At 51.0% G+C, this 25,505-nt stretch overlaps 1 protein-coding gene and 1 long non-coding RNA gene across 6 annotated transcripts in view; one reads left to right on the top strand and one right to left on the bottom strand.

Annotated features, from left to right (window-relative positions):
• Positions 1 to 76: 76 nt before the first annotated feature.
• Positions 77 to 9,342, bottom strand: CDKN1A (cyclin dependent kinase inhibitor 1A). The gene is made up of 3 exons (XM_029944443.1): positions 9,239 to 9,342; positions 2,887 to 3,336; positions 77 to 1,593 (listed from the first exon to the last, which is right to left on the bottom strand). Exons 2-3 carry the CDS (start codon positions 3,329 to 3,331, stop codon positions 1,544 to 1,546), a joined length of 495 nt encoding a protein of 164 aa, XP_029800303.1. The 5' UTR covers positions 3,332 to 3,336; positions 9,239 to 9,342; the 3' UTR covers positions 77 to 1,543.
• Positions 9,343 to 18,352: 9,010 nt separating this feature from the next.
• Positions 18,353 to 25,505, top strand: part of LOC115295583 — a 61,043-nt gene continuing 53,890 nt past the window's right edge. The window contains exons 1-3 of one of the 5 annotated variants that reach the window (XR_003910483.1): positions 18,353 to 18,589; positions 19,097 to 19,207; positions 23,177 to 23,329. This is a non-coding gene — a long non-coding RNA (uncharacterized LOC115295583). Of the gene's footprint in view, positions 18,590 to 19,096; positions 19,317 to 23,176; positions 23,433 to 25,505 lie in introns of those variants that run through there. The other 4 variants (XR_003910484.1, XR_003910480.1, XR_003910481.1 and 1 more) reach the window with 4 other exon arrangements.

The following is a 25,505-nucleotide window of genomic DNA, read 5'->3' as shown; positions in this document are numbered from 1 at the left end:
GAATTGTAAAAAAAAACAACCAAAAGAGCATCTGCCCACTTATTCTTACAAATGACAAGGCATATCAGCCACATGGTAGTATTATAAGTAAAATCACCAAGAAACATTTATTGAGCACCTGCTGTGTACCCAGCACGGAGGGAGGGGCTACGAAGGGCAGAGAGAAGTAGAGACCCTGCCCTTCAGAGGCTTACAGTCTAGGTGGAGCCAGGAGAAAACAGTCCAGGCCCAGCATATTATAGGAACTTAAGATGTTTGGGGTCAGACCCACTAAGTGCTTCGGTGCCTCCAGGGGCTCAAAGTTCAGTGATGGGAAAGACAATGTCACAACTCCCAGGGCCATATTAGCTCTCTCAGCCCACCCTGGCCACAGCCTCTACCCTACCGTCTTCAAACATCTGACTCCTTGTTCAGCTGCTATTCAAAGTGCAATGAAATGGGGGAGGGTGGAGCATGGGGAAGGTCCTTAGATGAGTTCCAGGGGCTGGTGTCACACTCTTCCTCCTCAAAAAATCTGCTCCCCGCGACATACCCCTGACAGAGAGATCCCCACTCAAGAAGGCCTGTCCGGCCACCCGGACCCTCTGCCTTGGAAGGTAAGAGGAGGTGGTCACCGCTTGAGCTGCCTGAGGTAGAACTGGGGACCCCTACTTCTAGCACACCCCTTTCCCTCCCAGTCCACTAAACTGGGGGGACAGGCACCCCAGAGCTGCCACCTCGGGCTGAGAGGGCACTAGAGGGAAAGGGCATGGGGGAGGGGAGGGGAGCAGAGAGGGACTTGAAAGCCCAGCTGGAAAAGAGGGGCATCTGGGGCAGGGGAGGCCAAACATTCAGACTGGCCCCCCTAGGGGTGGCAGAGGGGGTGAGGGGAAGTGGGTGGTTTGCTACAGGACCCTACCTTCGTCCAGGCCTTCACAGGGCAGGGTGGGGCACCAAGGGCCAGGGAAGTGCCACGTTCCCAGCCGTGTTCCAGGCTGTGCCCACTTCAAGGTCACCCTGCTCAATCTTAGAGAAGGGGAGGAGACTCCAAAGGGTTGATGGCGCCCCACCCTGCTGGGCCCCCTTCAAAGTGCTATCCGTTTACTTCTCAAATTATAAAGAATTGGGGTTTGAGAACACAGGAAATGAGCAGAAATTTCCTAACACCCATGGGGTGGTGAGCAGAAGGAACCAGGCCCCTCCGGGGAGCACCACCCAGAAGGTGAGGGTCACATGTGCCCCTCCTTACCTCTGGGAGAGTGGAGATGGAGAGTGTAGGATGAAGACGTTTTAAATAAGTTTGCACATAAAAATACCTAGCACTCTAATAAGCTGTCTGCTATCTAATGGGTTTTTAAATAATTGGAAATGCCAAAGGCTGGAGGGAGTAGGGGAAGGGTGGTGGCAAGCAGGGTATGTACATGAGGAGGAGTTTAAATTAAAACACAAATAATAATTAAGACGCACAAACTGAAGGACTAAAGGCAAAGGTGTAGAAGAGGCCTGTGGGGGCGGTGGAGGGGGGTGGCTTGTTTCTAGGAGCTTGAGGCTTCCAGGGGGCAGATTAGGGCTTCCTCTTGGAGAAGATCAGCCGACGTTTGGAGTGATAGAAATCTGGAAGAGAGAACAGAAGTCAGCCAGGCGGGGAAGGAGAGGGGCCCAACGGAGCCAGCCATCCAAAGCTCAGCAGAGGGGGCAGGGACCCCTCCCTAGGGCCAAAGGGACACATTGCCAAGTACAGGGGAAAACTCTGGCAACTCCCACTCCATCTCCCAGGGGACCACCGTGCAGGGGATCCCACCACGCATAACAGACATGACTGATGATAACCAGACCAACATGCGTGGGCCTGCTCCAAGCCAGGCTGCCTACCACTGTAGCCAGAAGCCCTGTGTAGTTAAATTAACTAGACTCAGATAAGATGAAAACTTCAACTCCTTAGTCACACTGGCCACATGTCAAATGCTCAATGGCTACATCGTGGCTAGTGGCACTGGACATTTGCATCACTGTGGAATTCTATTGAATAGCACTGTTGTAGGAATGCAATTAGATAATCTATGAGAAGTGTCCTGCACCATGACTGGGCCAAATACATATGAGCTAGTATCTTCAGTACTGGTAGTTCCGACCCGGCTGCAAATCTGCCTCAGGATTCTTGACTGCACCTCCCTGAGCTTCAGTTTCCTTACATATAAAATGAAGATGACCATTGGTGTGGTGCCCTAAGGATTGAACAAAACGCCCTCTCTACAGGCTCTGGTCTAGGGCCTGGCATAGTAAGTGCTCAAATGTCAGCATCGCTCATCCATTTTTTTTTTCTTATCAAGCACCTACTGTGTGCCAGATGCTGTCCTAGGTGCTGGAAATTCAGCAATGAGTGGAGATAGAGATCCATTTGTCATGGAGATAATGACATCGTGGGGAAGATAGACAATATCAAGACAAGGAAGTAGCTGTTGATAGTAACCAAAAAAAAAAGCCAAAGAGAGCAAAATTCGCAGGGAGGGTGGATGGGAAGTGTGTGTGTGTGTGTGTGTGTGTGTGTGATTCGTTTTCTTCCCACTGCAAATTCGCTGTGGGACCATAGGCAAACCACTCTACCTCTCTGAACCTTATTTCCACTCCTTTAAATAAAGAGTGGAAGAAGGTCATATGAGACAGGGCTGCTATAAGGACTACATGAAATCCACCTTAGAAATTCACTTTAGCGGAGGCCCTGGCGTCTAAGATGTTCCCAGTAGATGTTAGCTAGTTGGTCTTGGCTGTAGGCCTGCATTGTGACCTCAGGCAAGGTGCTTTTGTCTCTCTGGGCTTGCTCCCCCTGGGCCACATAGGTCAGCCCTCACGCCTCGGATTCTGAGGGTCTTGATCCCTTATTGTGCCCTTCCCTGCACCTAGCCTCACCTGTCATGCTGGTCTGCCGCCGTTTTCGGCCCTGAGAGGTGCCAGGTGCACCCGGAGACGCCTCCGGCCGCTCAGGGGAGTGAGGCATGAGAGTGCAGGACAGGGACAGGTCCAGGTGGTCCTCCTGAGCTGTCCCCTGCAGCAGGGCAGGAGAGGTGCTGGGCCGCTTGCCCCCGCCCAGGTCATCCCGGGCCCCCCGGGGCCCCGTAGGCAGGTGGAGCTTGGGCAGGCCCAGGCCCCGCACGCGCTCCCAGACAAAGTCGCCCTCCAGCGGTGTCTCGGTGACGAAGTCAAAGTTCCATCGCTCACGGGCCTCCTGGACGCAGCTGGCCATTAACGCGTCACAGTCTCGGCGCAGCTGCTCGCTGTCCACGGGGCCGAAGAGGCGGCGGCAGGCCTTGCTGCCATGCAGGATCTGGTGGGCATCCCTGGACGGCTCCGACATGGCACCTGCAGCCAAGACATGGGAAGGCCCCGGTCACTCGGGAAACCGGACCGTACCTTACCAGGCTGTGCTTTGCTCACAGGAAGTCTTTGTACCAGAACGTGAGGGCTCTCTGGCTCCTTCCAGCCTCTTCTCCACCACTGCCTTCCCACAGACCGCCCCCAGTCCCCAGCCAACAGCCAGTGGGTGGGGGCAGAGCCGGGTTATCCTGGCACCCCAAGGTCACTTGGGGCAGTGAGCTGCTGAAGGACAAGCTTATGTTGACAAAGACAAGTTTATTGCAATAGCAGGGATCAGAGTCCTGTTTGCCACCAGGCTTTATCAATTAAAATCAATCTGTTTTCCCCCCAAAGGCGTCCCTCATGGGTGCGAATGCCCCAAGTACGTGTGAATTGCCAGAGTCCAGTAGTTTCCCAACCACGGCCTCGGCGAAAAGGTCGGAGACCAAACTGAAAGGGACGGGATCGTACAGCGGTTAGTACTCTGTGTGGTGAAAGGACAGGCGGGCAGCTCCTCTGGCCTCCTGAAACCCCTCGGCCCAGACGCCCATGTGAAATAACCCTGTTCTGAAACACAAAATTACCCTGGTCGCTGGGATAAAAAACACCTAGGATCCAGTCCTAGCTCGCTGCCTACTACCTAAATGTTAAAAAGTCACTTAAGGGGCGCCTGGGTGGCTCAGTCGGTTAAACGTCCGGCTTCGGCTCAGGTCAGATCTCACGGTTCGTGGGTTTGAGCCCCACGTCGGGCTCTGTGCTGACAGCTAGCTCAGAGCCTGGAGCCTGCCTCGGATTCTGTATCTCCCTCTCTCTCTCTGACCCTCCCCTGCTCACACTATCTCTCTCTGTCTCTCAAAAATAAATAAAAAACATTAAAAAATATATTATTAAAAAAAAGTCACTTAAATGGGTGCCTGGGTGGCTCAGGCGGTTAAGTCCCGGCTCTTGGTTCAGCTCAGGTCAGAATCTTGTGGTTTCCTGAGCTTTAGCCACATATTGGGCTCTGTGCTGGCAGCAAGGAGCCTGCTTAGGATTCTCTCTCTCCCTTTCTCTGCCCCTCCCCCCACTCGTGCTGTCTCTGTCTCTCTCAAAAATAAACTTTAAACAAATAAATAGTCACTTAAAGATTTTTTTTTATTTAAAAATTGCAAAAAGGGGCACCTGGGTGGCTCAGTCTGTTATGCATCGACTTTAGCTTGGATTCTGATGTTGTGGTTCATGAGCCTGGCATTGGGTTCTGTGCTGACAGCTCAGAGCCTGGAGCCTGCTTCAGATTCTGTGTCTCCCCCTTCTCAGCCCCTCCCCCACTCATGCTCTACCTCAGTTTCTGTCTCTCTCTCTCAAAAATAAACATTAACAAAAATTTTTAATTAAAAATTTAAAAATATATAAATTGTAAAAATAAAACGTCACTTAATATCTCTTGGCCTCAGTTTTTCTCATCTATAAAATGGAGCTGTGGAAGCACGCTCAAGCAATAGGTAAGGGAGTCCCCTCAGGCAAGCAGATGAAAGAGCTGAGAAGCTGTAGCTTATGGTTAAGAGTGAAGGCTCTTGGCTGGAATCCAGGCTCTGCTGGATGACCCTAGACAAATGGCTTAACCTCTCTGGGCTTGGTTTTTCTCATCTGTAAAATGGAGACAGTAATAGTGAATGTTGCAGAGGGTAGATGTGAGAATTAACTGAGTTAATGTAGGGGACATGCTTAGAGAAGCAGCTGGTATTATAGAAGTACTTGGAACACAGAAATGTTATTATCTCGCTCGGTGTTCGGTTCTGGCTGAGCCTTCCCCCACATCACTCCCCCGGGGCCACCACCCCCTTCAGACAGCAGCTGACAGGTGCTGTGTGCTGAGGGCCTTTCCCAAGGATGTCATCAAGCTGGAGGCCTGGGGGCGAGGAGGGGCTGGGCAGGGCAGGGCAGAACGATGATTTCTCCCAGGCGGAGCCACATCCTGCCAGGCACATCAGGTGATCTGAAGTCTAGACAGCCTGGGAGCCCCTGTCCCGTGTTGGCTCTGTCCAAGGAACCCGTTTTGCAGGCAAAGAAAATTAGAGGTGGCCGGTCTGCCCGGTTCCTCTCCTTCCACCTCAGAAGAGGGAAAACCAAGGTTGAGTTTGCTCGTGACGAAGCGCTGGCACCCACCTGCCCTGCCCTGGCCTGACTCCAGGACTGAGCGGCTGTGCAACCTTGGCAGGGACCGGGTTTTCCCGAGGACTAGTCCTGCTTTGCAGGCTCTGAGGGTGAAAGCTCTGCTGAGTGACCTCCTGGGGCAGGAAGACCCGGACCCCTGCCACACCTACCCCTCCCCACCCCACCTCTCACAGCTGATGGGGGAGGAGAGGCACCGGGTGACCTCAGACCGAATTAAAAGAGCAAGAGTTTGAAGAGATAGGAGGCTTGCCTCCAAACCTGAAAACGTAAAATGCCAAGGGCCACTGTCCCATAGAGGGGCTACCCAGTGCAGTGGGCAGGGCCCTCAAATAACCTTTGCCCACTCTCTTCAGGGTAAGAATCGGGATTTATTTATATATTTTTATGTGCCAACATGCCGTTCCTAAAAAGTGGGTATATTTGTTTTTGTTTTTACAGAATAAGTAACTAAGGCTCAGAGTAGTTAAGTACCTTGCCCAAGGTCACACAGCTCACAGAGTTTGAACCCAAGCCTGTTTGCCTCGGGTTCTGTGCTCTGGTGTTCATCCTTACTCTTTTCTCTAGTTTTGTATTACTAACCACAGGCCCAGCAGAATCATTTGGGGAACTTTTTTTTTAATGTTTATTTTTTATGTTTGAGAGAGAGAGAAAAAGAGAGCACAAACGAGGGAGGGGCAGAGAGAGAGGGAGACACCGAATCCAGACACAGAATCCGAAGCAGGCTCCAGGCTCTGAGCTGTCAGCACAGACCCTGAGGTGGGGCTGGAGCCCACCAACTATGAGATCATGACCTGACCCGAAGCTGGGCACTTAACTAACTGAGCCACCCAGGCACCCTACTTGGGGAGCTTTTTACAAATACAGATTGAGGGACAGCTGGGTGGCTCAGCTGGCTGAGCACCGCACTCTTGGTTTTGGCTCAGGTCATGATCTCACAGCCATGAGATGGAGCCCCATGGGGGGCCTCTTGCACTGGGCATGGACCCTGCTTAAGCTCTCTCTCCTCTGGCCCTCCCCCACTCACACTCTCTCTCAAAAATAAAATAAATTAATACAGGGGTGTTTGGGTGGTCAAAACAGCTACTGACTCTTGACTTCGGCTCAGATGGTGATCCCAGGGTGAGGATAGAGCCCCCAACTTCAGGCTTTACCCTTAGTGTGGGGCCTGCTTGGGATTCTCTCTTTCCTCTGCCCCTCCCCTGCTTGCTCTCTCTCTCTCTCTCTGAAAAAACAACAACAAAACAAAAACAAACAAAAAAACCCATATTGATAAGGTCCATCTCCCACCAGATTAATTTAACTCAAATGAAGGGGGATTTAAGCAGGTTTTTGGCAGTTCCCCAGATGGGCACTCTCGGGCACCGTATAAGAGGGGATACAGAGGCTGGCTGAAATGGACATTCTGGGTCTCAGGGCCTCCACTGGCACAGGGAGAAGGCGCTTGCCTAGGATTTTATCAGGACGCTGGATACTCCCTGGCTTCCAGGAGCTGGCCCCAGAACCCAGGCAGATATCCTGTCTCCTAAACCCCTGCCCTTATGGCTCTCATAGGCTCCACCAAAATCTGATCTCCCTCCCATAATCCTAACTCCCAGCTCAGGGAGAGCTGAGAAACACAAACCCCTGTTTTACAAACAAGGAACGGAGAATAGCTTCCTTTGTTGGCCTTGGTGCTTTAGATTTCAGCCAATTTCAATTCCGAAGTAAATAGTAAGCACTCATTACACACGGATGAACCAATTACTCTTGCTAAGGGGCGTTGGCAGAAAAGCGGCGAGTGAGGCGAGTGATCTTGGCGCAGGCGAAGCGAGCGGGAAGGAAAGGCGAGCGGGAAAGAAAGGCGGGTGACATAGCCTTCCGCAGGAAGGCGTGTTTGCTATTCGCGCCTTGCCCGGAAGGGGGCGCTGGTCGCCAGGAAATCACGCGCAGGCTCGGTGGTGCGTGGGCAGAGCCTTGGGAGCAGGCAGTAGTGATGAGTCAGTTTCCTGCAAAGCTCTCCCCACCCGCCAAAACTTCGCTTCAACTCAGGCTGCGCGTCACCCTCTGGAGGTGCGGGGGGTGGAGGGGGAGACTAGGAGGGGAACCAGGGGCCGCAAACACGTCACGCTGAGCCAGCCAGGCTTCCGAAAGCCCCGCCACTGTTGGGAAACCGGGCGCTCCTCTGTCACTCACTCACACACACACACACACACACACACACACACACACACAGCACGCACAGGCGCGCAGAGGTTTGGGCCCCCGGGCGCTCCTCTGTCACACACACACACACACACACACACACACACACACACACACACACTGCACGCACAGGCGCGCAGAGGTTTGGGCCCTCCACCTTATCTCCACGCCCAAAGCACGGGATGAGTCAGATCCCTGGAAAATAAAAATAGACGAAAGCAAGGAAAACAAAACCGCTCGAAAGTCCTCCTCGAAACGCGACGTGGAGGGAGGGGGGGGGAGGGAGGGGGGAGCTGCCTGGGCGCCCAAAAGTGCCAAACCCTAGTAAGTCCAAGAGTCTTTCCCGAACGAGAAGGGCGCCAGGGTTCCCCGAGGGTCCCCGACAGGGCGGCGGCGTCCGAAGGACGACACGACCCCCGGCTCCGCTCAAACCTGTCGCCCTCGGAGAGGGCATTTGGGAGGGGGGAGCGCCGGGAGCCCCCGGATGCGGCTGGCGGAGTCCCGGAGCAGCGTCGCGCCCCCCGAAGTCCCACCCTCCGATTGTGACCCCTCCCCGTACCCCCTCGCGGGACAAGGGCTGCACGCCCCGCCGCTCCGCAGCGCAGGGCTCCGCGACCCAAGGGCAGGCTAGGCGGGGGTTCGGCGGGCGCGATGGAACAGAGGGTGTGTCCGACTCCTGCTCTCCTCACCCCGACTGGCTGGCGCGCGCCCGCCGGAGCCACCGCTCTGCGTCCTCGAGGTCGCGCTGCGAGGCGGGGACCGCACACCCAGTCCTGGACCTCCTGATGTTCCTGGCTTCCCTGAGAACACTTCGTGCCAGCCAAATAGGTCACTGTGCTGATGGGGTGGGGTGGGGGGGCAGAGACCGCCGAGGGCCGAGAAGAGGACTTTTGGGGTGCCACTGTCCCCCACCAGCCCGGGCGGGGCTCTGACCTCACCCGGTTCGTTTTCCGGGGTCTCCTTGTCACCATGAGTCACCTCCTCAATTGCCCTGAAGGGACGTGTACCAACACGTTCCCAAGGACCAGGGACACAGCCCGCGCTGACCTCAGCGCCCAGCCGGTGGCGGACACGAAGGCGTCGGGACAGGGGAGACGGCACCTATTGGATCCGGGGCTGCCCGGGAGAGGATCGCCGATGAACCTGCTGGGCTCTGCGTTCCCACCTCTCCGGGAGCGCGGCGCTCAGGGGCTTCATCCGCGCGCCGCTAGGGCTAAGGGCGCCAGGGGTCCGCGACGCCCCGGTCCCCGCCTCCCCTCCGCCCAGCTTTGTTTCAAGGGGAGGGGAGCGCGGCAGGGGATCCCTCCAACTCGTGCCCTCCCTCCGCCCGGAGTCACGGCCACAGCGCGGCCTCTGTCACACGGGCACTTACAGAGACACCCGTGGGAGCACAACCCAGACCCGCGCACCGACCCACGCACGGCATTCACCTGTGAAGACAGCACACGCACACAGACCTGCGAGGACACACTCACGGACGTGAACGGACACACAGGCGGACACGCTCGGCTCCGCTCAGAGCGGCCGGCCCAGGGCCGGCTCCTGCCTGTCTTGCCTGGCACGACTCCCTCACCTGGTCTGAGGGTCTCAGTGGCTCCGCGAATCTGCGCCCGGCTCCGGGTCTCTAGGGCACCGGCTAGAGCGGCGGCTCACACCTCTGCTGGCACCGCCCGGCGCTGCCCTTATAAAGGTTCAGTCTCGGAGGCGGGACCCGTTGCTCCGCCCGCCGAGGGCCTGGGACCGCCCTTCCAGGGCCGCGCGACGCTCGGCGCTCCCCGCCTGGCTCTAGAACCTCGGAACTCGGATGCCAATGCCATTAGCAGCAGGAGGGCGCTTCCCTCCCCCCAACCCCTCGCTCCTGGGTCTGTGTGCTTGACATAGTGGGGATGCTGAGCGACTCATCTGGGCAGTTTTAATTGGGGTGTCAGTTGGCACTCCCCAGGAAGAGATGGCTTTCTCAGGAGCCCCCTTTCTGGCCCCAAAAAGAACCGTTAATAAAGAAAACTCCTTAAGTAATAAAAAGGATATCCCTCACTTCGCCATTTCCAGAAGCGCGCCCTATTGCATCACTATTCCTACGGATCCCTCACTACACCACCTCTCCCAAAGCATCACCTAAGCGCCCACCCAGACACCCCAACAAAGCATATTGGAGGCCAGGAGGGGATTCGATCCCCTTTACTGCACAGATGAGGAAATCAAGGCCCACAGAACTAAAGGAAACTGAGGCTCAGAGAAGTTTAGTGATCTGACTCAGGTCACACAGCAAATAAATAGCTATGATTGGAGCATAAGCTTATTTTTTTAATGTTTATTTATTTCTGAGAGAGAGAGCTTGCACAAGCAGGGGAAGGGCAGAGAAGAAGAGATACAGAGGATCTAAAGCGGGCTCTGCGTTGACAGCAGCAAGCCTGACGTGGGGCTCAAACGGTGAGATCATGACCTGAGATGAAGTCGAACGCATAAGCAAGGAAGCCACCCAGGCCCCCCTAGTGCACAGGTCTATTGCCTCCCACCCAGAGCCCTCTGCTCTTTGTGCCCTCCTACACAGTGGCTCTAGAAAGAGGGAAACACCCAGCACCCTTCATTTTCAGGCAGTGTACTGAGGTGACATTGATCAAAAAACAATTCTGGAAATGCCCACCGGTGTTTCTCACAGATACAGAAGTGAGGTGCCCGCTTTCTCCCACCCAGTTCCCACCCCCAGCCCCTCTTGCACCCCATTTTGTCTCCTTTCGCCTAAAACATTTGCAGTTTGAGCTTTTAAAAAATGGCAGAGAACGGAGGTACCTGGCTGGCTCAGTCAGTAGAGCATGAGACTTTTGATTTTGGGGTTGGAGGTCAAGCCCCGTGTTGGGCATAGAGCTTACTTAAAAAAAATAAACTGAAATAGTAAAATAAAATAAATGTTTAAATCTTTTTTTTTAAGAAAATGCAGAGAACAGAATGTTAATTTGGACAGAAATCCTACTAAAAATTAGAACTCTGGCTTGGAACGGCTACAAAACTGACATCGAGGACTGCTCCACGTCTAGAAATCTCTGCCCAGACATGCCCAGCCTTCTTCCGCGAATGCAGCTAACCTCAGGGAGGACAGGTCTCCCCACCACTGGCACAGGAGCCCAGGTAGGAGTGGGAGGAACAGACTCATTGCCTACCTGATATTGGACTTGGGCCAGGACTGCAGATGGACCTCAGGAGGACCTCAAAAAGGCCAGTCCCCTCTTCCCTTCCCAGCCCCCGCCCCCAACATACACATACCCAAAGGCTGTGTTGTCAAATGTCCCGCTGAGGACAGCCACATCCTCCTCCCGCCTTGAATCCCCTCGGCTTTCAGGCATTTCAAATAGACTTGACATTGTCTGTCTGTTTACTTTGGGGAAAAAAAATTTTTAATGAAGGCCTGTATTGAATTATTTAAAGCTTTGTGATACTGAACTTCACAATAAAATAATTCTTTTTGTTGTTTTTGTTGGGAAATGAGTTCTGTTTTTTTCCTATAACTTTTTGCTCACCACTACCACAACAGAATTCCACAAGTACTTATTAAGCACCTACTAAGTGTCTAATACTGTTCCGTACTTAAAAAAAAAAGAGTTTCCAACCATACAGTTGAGTGTGTAGCCAGGTATGCCCTTAAAGAAGGACTTCTGCCCTGAGAAGGGCAAAAGAGCAGATTGTTAGAAGTTGCACACAATATCTGATGCAAAAAATGCACACACACACACACACACACACACACACACACACACACTGGATCCCAGGCCAATCCCAAGAGATCTGCACCAAACCACATATTTCTGTTCAGAGAAATGCAGACCAAGGTCTCCTTGGGGTCTCGGGGGTCTCCTGTGTCTTACCACCCCCCTCTTTGCCCCAAAGCAGGCAGCTCAAAGGGCAAAACAGCCAGGAGCCAGTGCTCAACATGTTGGGACATGTTCCGGACGGCCCTGGGGCCAGTCAGGGCTACAGCCTGCTGCCTGGGCATGCTTCCCCGGAAGGAGGGCAGCTTAGGGATGGAGAGAGGCTCAGCTTGGGAGACAAGAAGTTTCAGACCAGCCAGCCCCCACCAGGAGGGAGGTGCTGACAGAAAGGAAAGGTGGTTAGCCCAAGCCTGAAGGAGGAGGGCATGAGCGTAGCTACGGGAGCTGCTCAGGAAGGGAGAGGAAGTACTAGGAACAATGTCACCATTTCTCAGAAAATGTCTGGGGAGTCCCAAACAGGGGTACTTGGCTTTCAGAGGAATTCACCTTCACACAGGCTCCTGAGAAGTGAGACCCCAGGAAAAAAGGCAGAACAGAAATATTATTGCACCACTGAGAAGAGCAGAAGTCCCGCTTCTTTTTCTGTTAGTTTTTGTTGGTTTTTATTATTTTTTTTTTTTTAGGAAGAATGAGTTTGGGAGCCCTATCCCTAACTTGCTGGGGGCTTTACCCAGCCAATACAAAAATATTAGGACTACTAGACAGTGAGACAGAGAAAGAAAGAATATGTGATACACAAACACTTCCAGACTCCCTGAGCTGACCATTTCACCTTTCTGGAGTCTGCAATTTCACCATTATAAATTCATTTCTTTGGCATTAGCTCATTCCATTCTTTATTAAATAAGCTCACATAGGCAAAAGTGCTTAGCATAGTGCCTAGCTCATAGAAATCACTCTGTGAATATTAGTTAATATTATTGCTATACAAACACCTCTAGGAAGGACGTTTTTAATCCCTGATTGAGTAATCACTTACACTTAGTGGGTAGTTTAGATAGGTTTTCTACAAAACATACTCTGAAGTGGAGATACTCTTTTTTCTTTTAAGTTTACGTATTTAAAGCAAGTTCAAGTGGGGGAAGGACAGAGAGAGAGAGAAAATCCTAAGCAGGTTCTGCACTGTCAGCACAGAGCCCAGTACAGGGCTTGAACTCACAAACCGTGAGATCACGACCCCAGCCAAAGTCAGACTCTTAACCTACTGAGCCACCCAGGTGTCCTGAAGTGGAGGTACTCTTGGATGAGGTTTCTTGGGGAGTACCTTCACAGTCAACACCTGTGGGGGTATAAAAGCCAGATGAGTAGGACTGTAATGGAGGCCAGAGGCCCCAGAGAGCCCTAGCTGATCCCGCGGGAAGCTCTGGGGCTGGGATGCCCTGCTGAGTTCCCTGAATTGAAGTAAGGGGGCTAGACCTTTATATTCCTGCTGTGACCAGTCACTTGAATGTGGCTGCCCCTGGGGGGCATGACGTGGGGCACGAGAGCTCCCTCATAGGAGGCTGACTCCTGAAGAAAGACTAGGCTGTAAGCATCGGCAACCAAGGCTCCCAGCAGCCAATAGGGAGAATGAGTGGCTGGGTCCCGCTGAAGGTTCTGGGTGGCACAGCAGGGCATGAAAGGGCTGATCAGATCATTCAAAGACTAGAAGGCGAGGAAATCCTGCGAACACAGGCAGCTGGGGAACGAAGGGCTCACCGTGCCTTGCGCGTATTGGTCCGTGTTCCGCGTATTGGTCTGTGTTCCGAGAATGAGTCCTGGCCAACCTACCCCACCCGGCTCCACTCCTTTCTCTACCGGTTGAACTCCTACTGATCCTGCATGACCCAACCCTCGTGAGCCCTCGGAGGGAGGCCCTCACAGGGCTTCCTCTGGCTTCCAGAGTGTCTGGTGAGCAATCCATCTCCCTGTGCCTTGCTGGCTTGCTTGGTTTGCGTGCCTACTGCATTCCCTGAGCTGGGAACCTGGAAGGGAAGAGCCCATATTTTATTCATCTTTGTACCTTTGAGGTCTAGCGGCCTCAGCCAGAACTCCTCAAATATTTATGAAAGGGCCATTTTTGGCCTACACTCTGGGATTAGACTTCAATGTCACTGCTTCTGAGTCCCTTCTAATTATTCATTCACTCATCCATTCATGTATAGATATATAAAATTAACACTCATTGCTCAACCCAAGAACCAGAACCTTACAAATCACGGACACCTTCCTGTGAGGTCCTCCCCTATCCTGTAATAAACACGATCTTGAATTTTAGGTTGAACTCTCCTTTGTTTTCAGGAGCTTCATCCCATGTGGCCAAGACCGTAGGGCTCACCCACTTTTCTCTGTGTTCCCAGCCCCTCCTTGCACTTACACAGGGTCATGTGACTAGTTCTGGCCAATGAAATGCGAGTACACGTGACATGTGCCTCTTCAGGGCAGACGCCAAGGGAAACTCTCCAGGCTTTCTGTCCTGTGGCAAAACTGGGGTATCCTGTCCCAGATGCTGCACCTCAACATGGTGGAGCTTCCATCGGCCTGGGGTCCTGGGGGACTGTGTGGAATAGAGTGCCCCCCCCCACTTTGTGTGGGATCTGTGAGAAAGCAGTAACCCTTCATTGTGTAAAGTCGCTGAGATGTGGGGACTATTTGTTGCTGCACCATAATCTACCTGACATTTATTCGTGTGGCCATGGGTGGCTGCCGTCTGTAGAAGGTTGTGGCACCCAATGAACCACACCTCTGGGTCCTCACACTCTTTCGTAGTTTCTTCCCCTTAAATCTGTCTAGTTTGTGACTCTTTCGGCCAAAAGAATGGGACAGAAATAAGCTGGTACCCATTCCAGGTTTAAGCCTTAAGAAAGTCTGGCTTCTTTCTGGGGCCCCTGGGTGCCTCAGTCGGTTAAACATTCAACTATTGGGGCGCCTGGGTGGCTCAGTTGGTTCAGCATCCGACTTCGGCTCAGATCATGATCTCATGGTTCATTGGTTCAAGTCCAGCATAGGACTCTCTGCTGACAGCTCAGAGACTGGAGCCTGCTTTGGATTCTGTGTCTCCCTCTCTCTCTTTGCTCCTCCCCTGCTCGTGCTCTCTCTGTCTCTCTCTTTAATGTTTAATAAACATTAAAATTTTTTTAAAAGGTCTAGCAACTTTCTGCTTTTTCATTCTTGAAACACATGTGAAACATTGGATTACTCTGACAGCATCATGCTGTGAGAAGTCATGTGGAGAGATCATGGGCAAGATAACTGAGCCCCTCCCCCCCACACCAAATAGCCCCTGCTGATCTCCCAGCAGTGGGCAGCACTAATGTGCCAGCACTGGGAGTAGGGCCATCTTGAAAGTTGATCTTTCAGGTGACTTCCCAGCCGAAGCCACATGGAGTAAGACAAGCCAACCCCAATGTGCGCCTCCTAAATCATGGAATCGTGAGCAAATAAAGATTGTGGTTGTCACCATGTTCTAATATGGTTTGCTGTGAGGCAATACCTAATTAAATCAGGGTTCAATCGTGTTCACTGTTATTTAACATTCTTTGGTCCCCATCTCCTGTCAGGGAGCACTTGGGGTTATTTCCAGTATTGTTTTATTAGGCACAGGGATGCTCTATTTTTTTTTTATTTAAAAAAATTTTTTGAAAGAGAGAGACAGAGCATGAGCAGGGGAGGGGCAGAGAGAGAGGGAGACACAGAATCCGAAGCAGGCTCCTGGCTCTGAGCTGTCAGCACAGAGCCTGACGTGGGGCTCTAACCCACAAGTCGTGAGGTCATGCCCTGAGCTGAAGTTGGATGCTTAACCAACTGAGCCCCCCAGGCGCCCCTGACTATTCTTATCCATTTCTCCAGGGCACATGCACCAGAGTTTCTCTTGCATATACACCTAGCAGTAGAATTGCCCACCATCTTCCTGTCAGGAGAAGTGATGGAGAAACACCACACCCAATGTTTGGGCCTGCCTGTCTCTTTCAGGATTATTGGGACAAGTGTAAAGCACTGAACAAATGTTAGGGATTATCATTGCTTGCATTTTTGTGGAGGAACAAATGCAGCAGTAATGGTGGAATTACAGACACTGGACATCTGAGAGCAGACATTTGGTGGCAGGGGACGCTGCCCACAGACACTGGGTTCAGTCCTCTGAGCTGGCCTTCCAAGCTCCAAGACACCCTTCTCCTGGGCCCATTAGCTTAGAACAGCCTTCTGGATGATCCCCATAGAATAGGCATTTTGTGCTCTTTCACTGTTTTCTTCCCTAATGTTCTTCCCTAACTCCCGAGGAATAGCCCCTCACATACACATCAAAGTCCTGAGGGTCTTGGGTTTGGATCTTTTGACTGCTCGACAGTGTTGAGTCTTAGAAAGTGATTTCAGAATTTGAGATTTATTATCTCACTCCTCACCATCTCCACCTCCCTCCCTCCCCATCCATGACAGGTGGTGTGTGTGTGTGTGTGTGTGTGTGTGTGTGTGTGTGTGTTTGAATCAGACTCCACCCAACATGGGACTTGAACTCCCGACCCCAAGATCAAGAGTCACAGGTTCCACTGACTGAGCCAGCCCCCCAGCCAGCCAGTCACCCCCATGACAGGTGTTTTAAACTCATATTACAGACGGGGAAACGGAGGCCCCAGGAGGTACTGGCTTTGGCAGAGGTGACACAGGCAGCGAGTCTGGGCAGACCCCTCTGGCTGTGGCCCCACCCTCCCATCAGCTGCTTGTCCTTGTCTTTGCTTCCCTAGGATAGCTCTGAGGGTGTCTCATGGTCATAATACCGCCAGGGCCATTGCAGAATGCCAAAAGCTGCAATCACCAAGCCCCAAATGCTGGTGGCCCCAATCTTAGAGCGAGGGAGAAGACAATGTCTCCCTTTCGGCGCACTCAGTTTGCTGTAAGGAATAATTGAACAATTGTCCATATCTCCTTTTGGGCCCATGTAAGCAGCCCAAGGCTGGACTTAGGAAGAAAAGGGGGGGCACATATGTGTTAGGATGGCACTACCCACTGTGACAAATAGACTCTCCCATTGATTTCCAAGGCAACCCAAAGAAGGGTGTCTCTCACACACATAGAATACAACTACGGTGTTCTGGCTGGCCAGCAGGTGACCTCCGCGTGGTAATTCTGGGATGCAGGCTCTCTCCGCCTGTGGTTCCAGGACATCAGGATCTCTGCTTTCTGCTGGAGTCATGAAGCAGGCCCGTGCCTTTCTGGCTCAGAAGTTACACCCATCATTTCCCACCCACACTTCATTGATGAGAATGTGTCAGGCACCCCACGTAGATGCAAGGGTCAACGTAATCCTTAGATAGGGGCACAGATTTGTGATGACCTGTGAGCTAGCTGTGCCACAGCAGGAGAGAGAGGAAAAATAAAGCCCCTGCCCCCCTCCATCCCCCCTTTACCCTCCTACCCTACCTCCGCCTGCCTACAAGAGGGTCTTGTCCTGCCCAGTTTCTGGGCCCTGCCACAAGAACAGCCACTTCTGAGCTGTGTGACCTGAGACCTCAATATCTTCATCTATAAAATGGGTACTTTCATATCCACGATCTTGCAACCTCCCTGAGAGAATGGAAAAACATGAAAGAGGCCTGATGCTCCTCCATCCCCCAAGGAGGAAACCAGGACACAAAGAGACAGTGTGACTGGTCTAACGTAACACAGCAGGATCCAATTTCCTCTCTCTGGTACACAGGTTTGTTTTGTTTTGTTTTGTTTTTACTGGTCAACATCAAAGTCTGCTGAGAACACTGAAATTCGGGGAAAACCCTTTACTCAGCAAATCTGTCTGAAACCGCCCGAGAGCCTTGGAGCATTGCTAAGAAAGGGCCTTTGATTGCCTGAAATGCAGGTACAGAGACCCTGACAGGTCCTTGATGGGGTTTGTGGGAGCCAGCCTGGGTCTGGTGGGGGGCCAGGGGTGAGGCTTCAGCACGGACTCCATCCTCCCTCACCTTGTGGATGCCTCAACTCCCTCCATTAGACCCTGCTTCTCAACAGAGCAGCAAGAAAGGGAAGCCCCTTTAGAAAAATGTTCAGATCCTGCAAGCTATGGGGTCTCTCTGGAAGAAGACACTGGAAATAACGACTCATCACCCACATCCGGAGCACCAAGCACCATCCAAGACAGTGTGGCAATGCCCCCTGGAGTTGTGGTATGTACAGCCTGCTTGGCCAGGGGTACAAGGTAGGCTTATTCCTCATAATATAGCTTTGTAGTTGTTAATATCATTTTATTTTTTTAATGTGTATTTATTTATTTTGAGAGGGAGAGAGAGGTAGAGAGAGGAAGGGAGAGAGAATCCCATGCAGGCTCTCTCACCTAGTGCAGACCCCAACAGGAACCATGAGATCATGACCTGAGCTGAAATCAAGAGTCAGAAGCTTAACAGACAGAGCCACCCAGGCACCCCATTAGTTAATATCATTTTAAATAATAACCAATACAATTAAACAACATATTCCAATTTCTGGCCCTATCCACACCTACCAAATTAAAATTGGGTGAGGGTCAGCCAGCTACACAAGTTCACAGGTGTTTTGAAAAATCTCCCGGGTGCCTGAAACATCCGCACCCTCTACCCTCATGGCTCTGGGGTCCCTGATGTAGTCTATCTAGGCTCGGGGACCCCTTCCTCAGCTCAGGGAGTTCTCAGCAGACCCTTCTACCCCGATGAGAACGAGAGAAGTAGGGATGGGGGACAGGTGAGGTGCTCAAGACAGGTGAACAGAAGACCGGCTTTTCCTCCTGGGCAGTCAGCACCCCCCACCCCACAGCCCTGAACCCCCACTCCCTTCCCCCTCCTGCAGCAGAGCACCGCGTCAGCCTCCCCAGAGGCACAGCTCAGGCTTGGCCTTGCCCGGGCTAGCCTTTTGTTACATCATCCTCTGGCCTTGCGGGTGCTAGGGGAGCGAGCCGCCCACTCACTGCTGGATACAACCAGCTAATTATATCACCCAGAGACCCAGGGCCGAGCGTGTGGGCATTTTTCAGCTGACCCAGCCTGTTTCTACTTGCTTTGCATGATTGTTCTTGATTTTTCAAAATAATAATAACCACTACCAACCAGGGGGAAAAAAATCCCCCCAGGGGCTGTGGAGCAGGCTCCCGGAGCAAGAGTCCTGGGCCACCTGCTGTTCCAGAGAGACCTACTCAGCATTCTTGGTTGCCAAAACTAAAAGTAAGTTTCTGGACTCCCAAATCAGGGCTCTGTAGGCGAAGCGGCTGTCAGGACAGGATACGCCGGCATCAGCAGAATCAAAAAAGACAAATATTGGCATGACGGCGTCTATCACAGTAGCTCAGCAATGCAGCTCTTCCAAATCTTTAAAGTTCTATTTATAGTTGAGTCAAAAGTGCAGAGAGTTTTGCTTCTCCATAATTTCCTGTATTTATTTTTTTGAGGAGACAATGCATTCACATGTTGTGTAGTCAAAAGATGCAAAAGAATACGCACTGAAAATGTTCCGTCCTCTGCCTGCCCTCCGGGCACCCGTTTCCTTCCCAGAGCCTGTGGCTGGTCGCTGTGTCTCCTGCCAGAGATAGACCATGAACGTTCAGGTCCACAGGCCTTCCTCCAAACCCCAGGAGACTGGCTGGTTTCAGAAGCTAGAGCTTCTCAGGTTTCAGATATGTGATACGGGGCAAATGCATGGATTCAATAACACTCTCCCCTCTCCCTCATTAGGTTCAGCATTAGGATGACTCGCCTTCAGGGTGTTAGCGCTGTAAGTTCCATGCCCAGGAAACCCTGTCAGTCCCAGGCAAACAGGACCATTGGTCACCGGAGGTCTGGTGTGTAAGTTATTCACACTAATAGGGACAAGAAACACCGCAAATGTCTTCACATCTTTTCGGTTTTGCTACCATACAAATTTGACACAAACCAAAGAAAAGATTGTGTACCCGTAAGCAAATATGCATATGTTCCTATGACTGCTCACGTGGGAGGAAGCGCAGTGTGGGGCACCTCGCTTTTTTCCACTCCACTTATCTGAGAGCCGATCTACATCAGTACAAAGAGCCCGATTCCCCTTGCCGCTGCCTGGCACTCCATCATGTGGACCAACATTTTGGCCGCCTCCAATCATTTTCATTTATTTTTATTTTTTTAATGTTTGTTTTTGAGAGAAAGACAGACCATGAGTGGGGGAGGGGCAGATAGAGAGGGAGACACAGAATCCAAAGCAGACTCCAAGCTCTGAGCACAGAGCCCAGTGCAGGGCTTGAACCCACGAACCACGAGATGATGACCTGAGCCAAAGTCAGAGGCTCAACCAACTGAGCCACCCAGGCACACGTCCAGTCTTCTGTTATTACAAACTCATGTAGTTTTTTATTTTAATTTTTTAACATTTATTCATTTTCGAGAGATAGAAAGAGACAGAGCCCGAGCAGGGAAGGGGCAGAGAGAGAAGGAGACACAGAATCCAAAGCAGACTCCAGGCTCTGAGCTGTCAGCACAGAGCCCGATGCAGGGATCGAACTCACGAACCATGAGATCTTGACCTGAGCTGAAGTCGGACGCTTAACCAACTGAGCCACCCAAATGCCCCAAGAATGATTTTTTTTCCCAAGCAAGAAAACAACATACTGCACTAGGATCCTCTAGAGAAACAGAACCAAATTTTATATACATACCAAATATATATACAGGTATCCCACAACTTAGCAAAGTTTGCATTACCACACTCTGTTTTTATGAAAGACCTACATTTGTACCTATTTTTGCTAACCAAAAGAAATCTGAAAAAGACTGTCACCTTTACCAAAAAAAAAAAAAAAAGACGGGGAGCTAAAAGTGACAATAGTGTTCAGTGTTTGTTGGGCAACGGGCTGTGACAGACTCAACGCCCCAACCGTAGCCCCGCCCCCGCTCTCAGCATCTCAGCATCCAGCGGCCATAGCCTTGAACTGCATTTTTGAGCATCCGTGCTTTATCTCAATTTATTTGGTGCATCTGTTAGCAAGATGTGTCCTAACACATCTGAAAAGCCTAAGAGAAGTGTTTTGGGGTCTGAGAACACTAAAAAAAGTTCCATATAAGTTAACAGCAATTGTTTCTTTGCTTTCTGCCATATCGGCTTACGAAAGTTTTCATAAAACACTCTTACTTTTTATGTATCTATCCAGAGACAGACAGACAAATAGGTTTACTGTAAGGTACTGGGGTTTGTGCTTTAGGGGGAGGGCTAATGTTCCTAATATAGAGGCAGGGTGGCAATTTCAGCAAGAGTTAATGTTGCAGGTTTGGAAAGACCATCCAGAGGCAGAATTCCTTTGTTTCTTAGAGTGCGGGTGGGCTTAAATATACCTAAAAGACACCTTCTCAGCAGGGTGCCTGGGGGGCTCAGTCAGGTAAGTGACTGACTTCCCGCTCATGTCATGGGCTCATGAGTTCAAGCCCTCCGTCGGGCTCTGTGCTGACAGCTCAGAGGCCTGGAACCCGCTTCAGATTCTGTGTGTGTGTGTCTCTGTGCCCCTCCCTCACTATCTCTCAAAAATAAATAAACATTCAAAAAAAAAGATACTACTTTCTCAACAACAGCTATATTGGTGTTTGACCAAACAACTGGGTTCAGTGTTTGTTGGGCAACGGGCTGTGACAGACTCAATGCCCCAACCGTGGCCCCGCCCCCGCTCTCAGCATCTCAGCATCTAAGTCAATACAAAATTAATCATCATACCTATTTAATACTGGGGTCATAATACTGAAGTATTTAATACTTCAGCTTTGACTGTTTGTCATGGGTGGGATGTGAAAGTCCCACCTTCCCAGAATTAACAGGCACAGAGGAGATAAAGCTGGGACACATAAAACAATCACAAAGAGTATGAAGCAGCTGGTATGGGGTAAATTGCAAGGTTCTGTACACGGCCTGAAAAAGTCCCCTCAAATATAGTCCAGAAAACTAGACATACCCCTGGAAGTTCATGCCTAATACTGAGACAAGAACCTTCCTCTTGTGGATCTTGCCCGTTTTTAAATAAAAACATAAATCTTTAATAAAGAACAGCAGAGGGGCGCCTGGGTGGCTCAGTCGGTTAAGCATATGACTTCAGATGAGGTCATGATCTCATGGTCTGTGAGTTGGGGCCCTGTGTCAGGCTTTGCCGCTGACAGTGCGGAGCCTGCTTCAGATTATCTGTCTCCCTTTCTCTCTGCCATTTCGCCCCCTCTCAAAAATAAATAAATAGGGGTGCCTGGGTCGTTCAATTGGTTAAATGTCCAACTTCAGCTCAAGTCATGATCTCACAGTTCATGAGTTCGAGCCCCACATCGGGCTCTGTGCTGACAGCTTGGAGCCTGGAGCCTACTTCAGATTCTGTGTCTCCCTCTCTCTGCCCCTTCCCCTCTCGAGCTCTGTCTCTCACTGTCTCTCAAAAATAAATAAACTTTAAAATAAATAAACAAACAAGCAATCAAACATGAAAAAGAGAAAGGAAAGAACACCAGAGCAGCCTTAAGAAAGCTAGAACACAAGGAGAACACACGCTCCAGTAAAGAACACAGGTACGATAGGGATCCTCTCTCCCTGACTTGCGACTATTCATCAATTCCAGCTTCTGGTTGAGTTTCCAGACTTAACATTTTTTCCCAACTAGATGTGTAAGTCAGGTTCCTAAGCTGCCAAACACTCTAAGATTTCAGAGACTTCTTGTTCCCCATAGATTCAAAAGGCCTTCCAGCTTCTCCTCTCTGCCAAGAGCTTGGCTCCAAGAATTAAGCCATTTTTCTGCTGGTTTACCCTGAGAACAAAACAGACCCAGAGGGTATTCATTCATTCACTCACTCACTCACTCACTCACTCACTCAGGTAGAGGCTATGGCTGCAAGAAGAGACAGAAAGTACTATGCACCAGCAACAAAGGAAAACAGATTCACTTGCGCAAAAATCCTACCCGGGTAGGTCTCAGTGACTGGGCCCAGTTAAAGAAAGGAGCTGGATTTCATCAGAAGTCTGAATTAGGAGTCCCCTTCCCCAAATTAAGGAGGATCCAGGTGGGGCTGAAATTTATGCAATGATGGAAAGAAAAAGAACACAATTATAAATGTAATGTTGCAGGCACTCCCCATGCAAATAAGTCCTGGAAGCCTCCCTTCATCAGCTTTACCATAAATCTACCCTGTTTATGGCTAAATAAAGATCAGGGAGGCGGTGGTGTACGTGCAAGGAGTGGCCCCTTGGGGGGCCACCGTTTTAAAACTTAAAGGGCCAGAATAACCGGGGCTGGAGGAGAACACAAGAGAGGCCAGAGTGGATGGGGCCATCCTGCAATGCCCAGCTCAACCCATCTCATGCACCCTGTACCCCACCCCGCCTGCCTCTACGTGAGATGCTCTGGTGGGGGGTGCCCCCATCCCTGCCTCCCCCAAGAGCAATAATAATAATAACAACAACATTTAGTATTAGAGCAGCTGACACTCAGTGAGCACTTTCTCTGTGCCAGGTACTGTTCTAAGTACTTTATCCATAGCTACTCAGTGAATATTCCTAACGATCTATGAAGTGCCATTACTTTCATCCCCGTTTTCAAGATTAGGAAACTGAGGTAGAAACAGATATTAAATCACTTGCCCAAGACAGAGACAGAACAAGGATTTGAACCCAGACAGGCTGGCTCCAGAGGCGAAGCTCTTACCCACTAATAACAATAACAGCTAACACTTAGGTGGTGATTACCCCGAACCAGCTGTGTGCTTATGTTCACGTGTATCAACTCAACTAATTCTTACAGGTATATGATTAATTTCTCCATCTTACAGATGAGGCAACCAAAACACAGAAAGGTCAAGGTGCTCACCCAAGTCACACAGCTAGGAAGCTGCAGAAGAGAGACTTGAACCAGGCACTCTGCTTCCTGAGGCCACATATTTTGTGCACAGACCTGAACTCCCGTGCCATGACTGGATTTAAGGGTAATCTGAGGGCAGTGGTCACAGCTCACGTTTCTCTGCATTAGGTGTGGTGCCTCCACTGTAGAATTGAATAAGCACTCGATAAATATTCAGTGGACGTTCATCTAAAAGAACTCTTTCTGGCATGTACAATAATCATGTTCCACGTTCACCATAGAAAGTCTGGAAAATACAGAAAGGCTCCAGGATGAAATGCAAGTCATCCTCCCTACAGCAGGGATAACCACAGCTAACATTTTGGTGTCTTTACAGCCCGCATTACAAAATAGGGATCCCACTCTATGTCCTGTTTGGAAACCTCCTTTTCTCTCACTTATCAATACATCACAAACATTTCCCATGACCTTACAGTTTCTTCTGCAACTTCCACGGAGGGATAATCTGTGATTGCTCAAGTGTCCTGACCAGGGTGCTGCCAGCAATGAGCCAGACTGTCCCCCACAAACAGCTCTCTCCCACCAATCTCTCCATCCCCCACATACGCCCCACCATTTACATTTGACCCTTTGCTACTTCCTGGCCTCTCTGGGAAGCTCCCGGCATTCCCTCTGCCTTTCTCTTAGACTCAGGGTCTCCACCACTCCTACCGAGGGCATGTCCTCCCATCCTTCTCAATCCTGTCCCCACACCTCTCCTCTCCTGTCTTCCCCTCTTCAAGTCACACTGCACCCTTCTCACACCTCCCCTCAGCCCCCATCAAACTTTCCCATCCTCTGCCCCTTTCCCACAGGACTCGCTAGAAACCATTCCATCAGCAGGCTGGCATTAGGCAATGGGTGTTGTAACGCGCAGAGCGACGGGGAAGAGGACACCAGCTACGGTGTTGGAGGCGGCCCTGTGGGAGGCTCGCTCAGGGACACAGGTGCATTTTGAGCAGGGGCCTCTGATGCACAATGCCTTTTACCTAAAAGAGATCTCTCATGGTGTGATTTCAAGCTACCAGACAGGGCCTGTGAGAGCTATTTTGGTGCAGGGAGCTCTTTTGATGTGCCTTAAACCCCAACAAGGAGGCGGAGGCCTAATCCACCCTAAGGGTGGGGCGGCCTGGGCGCCTTGCCCCATTAGGACGGAATGAAAGGCTTTTGAAGGTGGTGGCTCAAGACAGGTGGCTTCTTGATTGTAGCCACAGAGTCTCAGCCAGGCTGGAGGAAAGGCGGGGGCTGTGCTCTGTGACTTGAGGCAGGTGTCTGTGCCTTCTCCAGTCTCATTGTCATAATAGCACCTACACTACCTACCTCACAGGTTTTTCTAAGATGAGATAACTTCAGTAAAAGTGTTTTGCCAGGGGTAAAACCTCAAAGTCAGGTGTGATTAGACTTCTTTGTCTCTTTCTTTCTTTTTTTTTTTCCCGGAAGGTGCAGTGAATAACTTTATTTTTAAGGCATTTTTCTCCCTAGCTGCATTTCCCCCTACAGACAAGTCAGAGGATGGAACTTAGTGTCCAAAGAGCCACCGGCGAGTCCCCTTAGCTCTGGGCTTCTGCAGCCTCCTATCTCTCTGCTCCCAGAGCGGCTCAGATCTTATCACTGGCACTTATTGGGGGACCAGCCTAATTCATTTGAACAACGGTGGGGGGTGGGGGGTGACCATCTTGCCAGATTGTCCAAGATTGAGCGGTTTCTCAGGATGCAGGATTTTTTGTGCTAAAACCAGGCCAGTTCTGGGTACATAAAGGATGGTGGGTCACCATAAGTGTACCTAGAAGTTAGGTTGTTCAGTTGCTGAGTGTGGGAAGATGTGCTATGTGCTGGTCCTTGTAAGATGCACACGTATGGGTAGGGCTTGGATAATGTGATGTATTTGGTGTGGTGTGGGTAATGTATACACGTATACATTGTGTGCAATGTTTTTTTTTCTTTTACTCAGAGGTTTAAGTCTATATTTTGTGTTCGATGTAGTGTGGAATGCATGCCATCTGCGCGAAGAGGGAGCCGTGCGATGTGGTGTGTAGATGTGAGTGACTCGGCCATCTCTGCAAAATACACGATGTTTGTAGTGCGTGCTTGTGTAGGTGGCGCTTTGTGTGTGCTGTGTTGAGGGCCTTCTGTCTTTGGCGAGCAGAGTGAACACTGTGATCGACGTGGGAACGGTCGCGTAGCAGCGGTGTGCGGGGACACGGTGTTGCGGGTCGTGCATGCGGGTGCCGTGAGGTGTGCGTTCTGTTTGGCGTGGGGGA

The sequence above is a fragment of the Suricata suricatta genome, chromosome 7 (genome assembly GCF_006229205.1).
Source record: "Suricata suricatta isolate VVHF042 chromosome 7, meerkat_22Aug2017_6uvM2_HiC, whole genome shotgun sequence".
NCBI classification, from domain to species: domain Eukaryota; kingdom Metazoa; phylum Chordata; class Mammalia; order Carnivora; family Herpestidae; genus Suricata; species Suricata suricatta.
The sequence above is the reverse complement of the archived record's forward strand: the minus strand, read 5'-3'. Positions and strand labels throughout refer to the sequence as shown.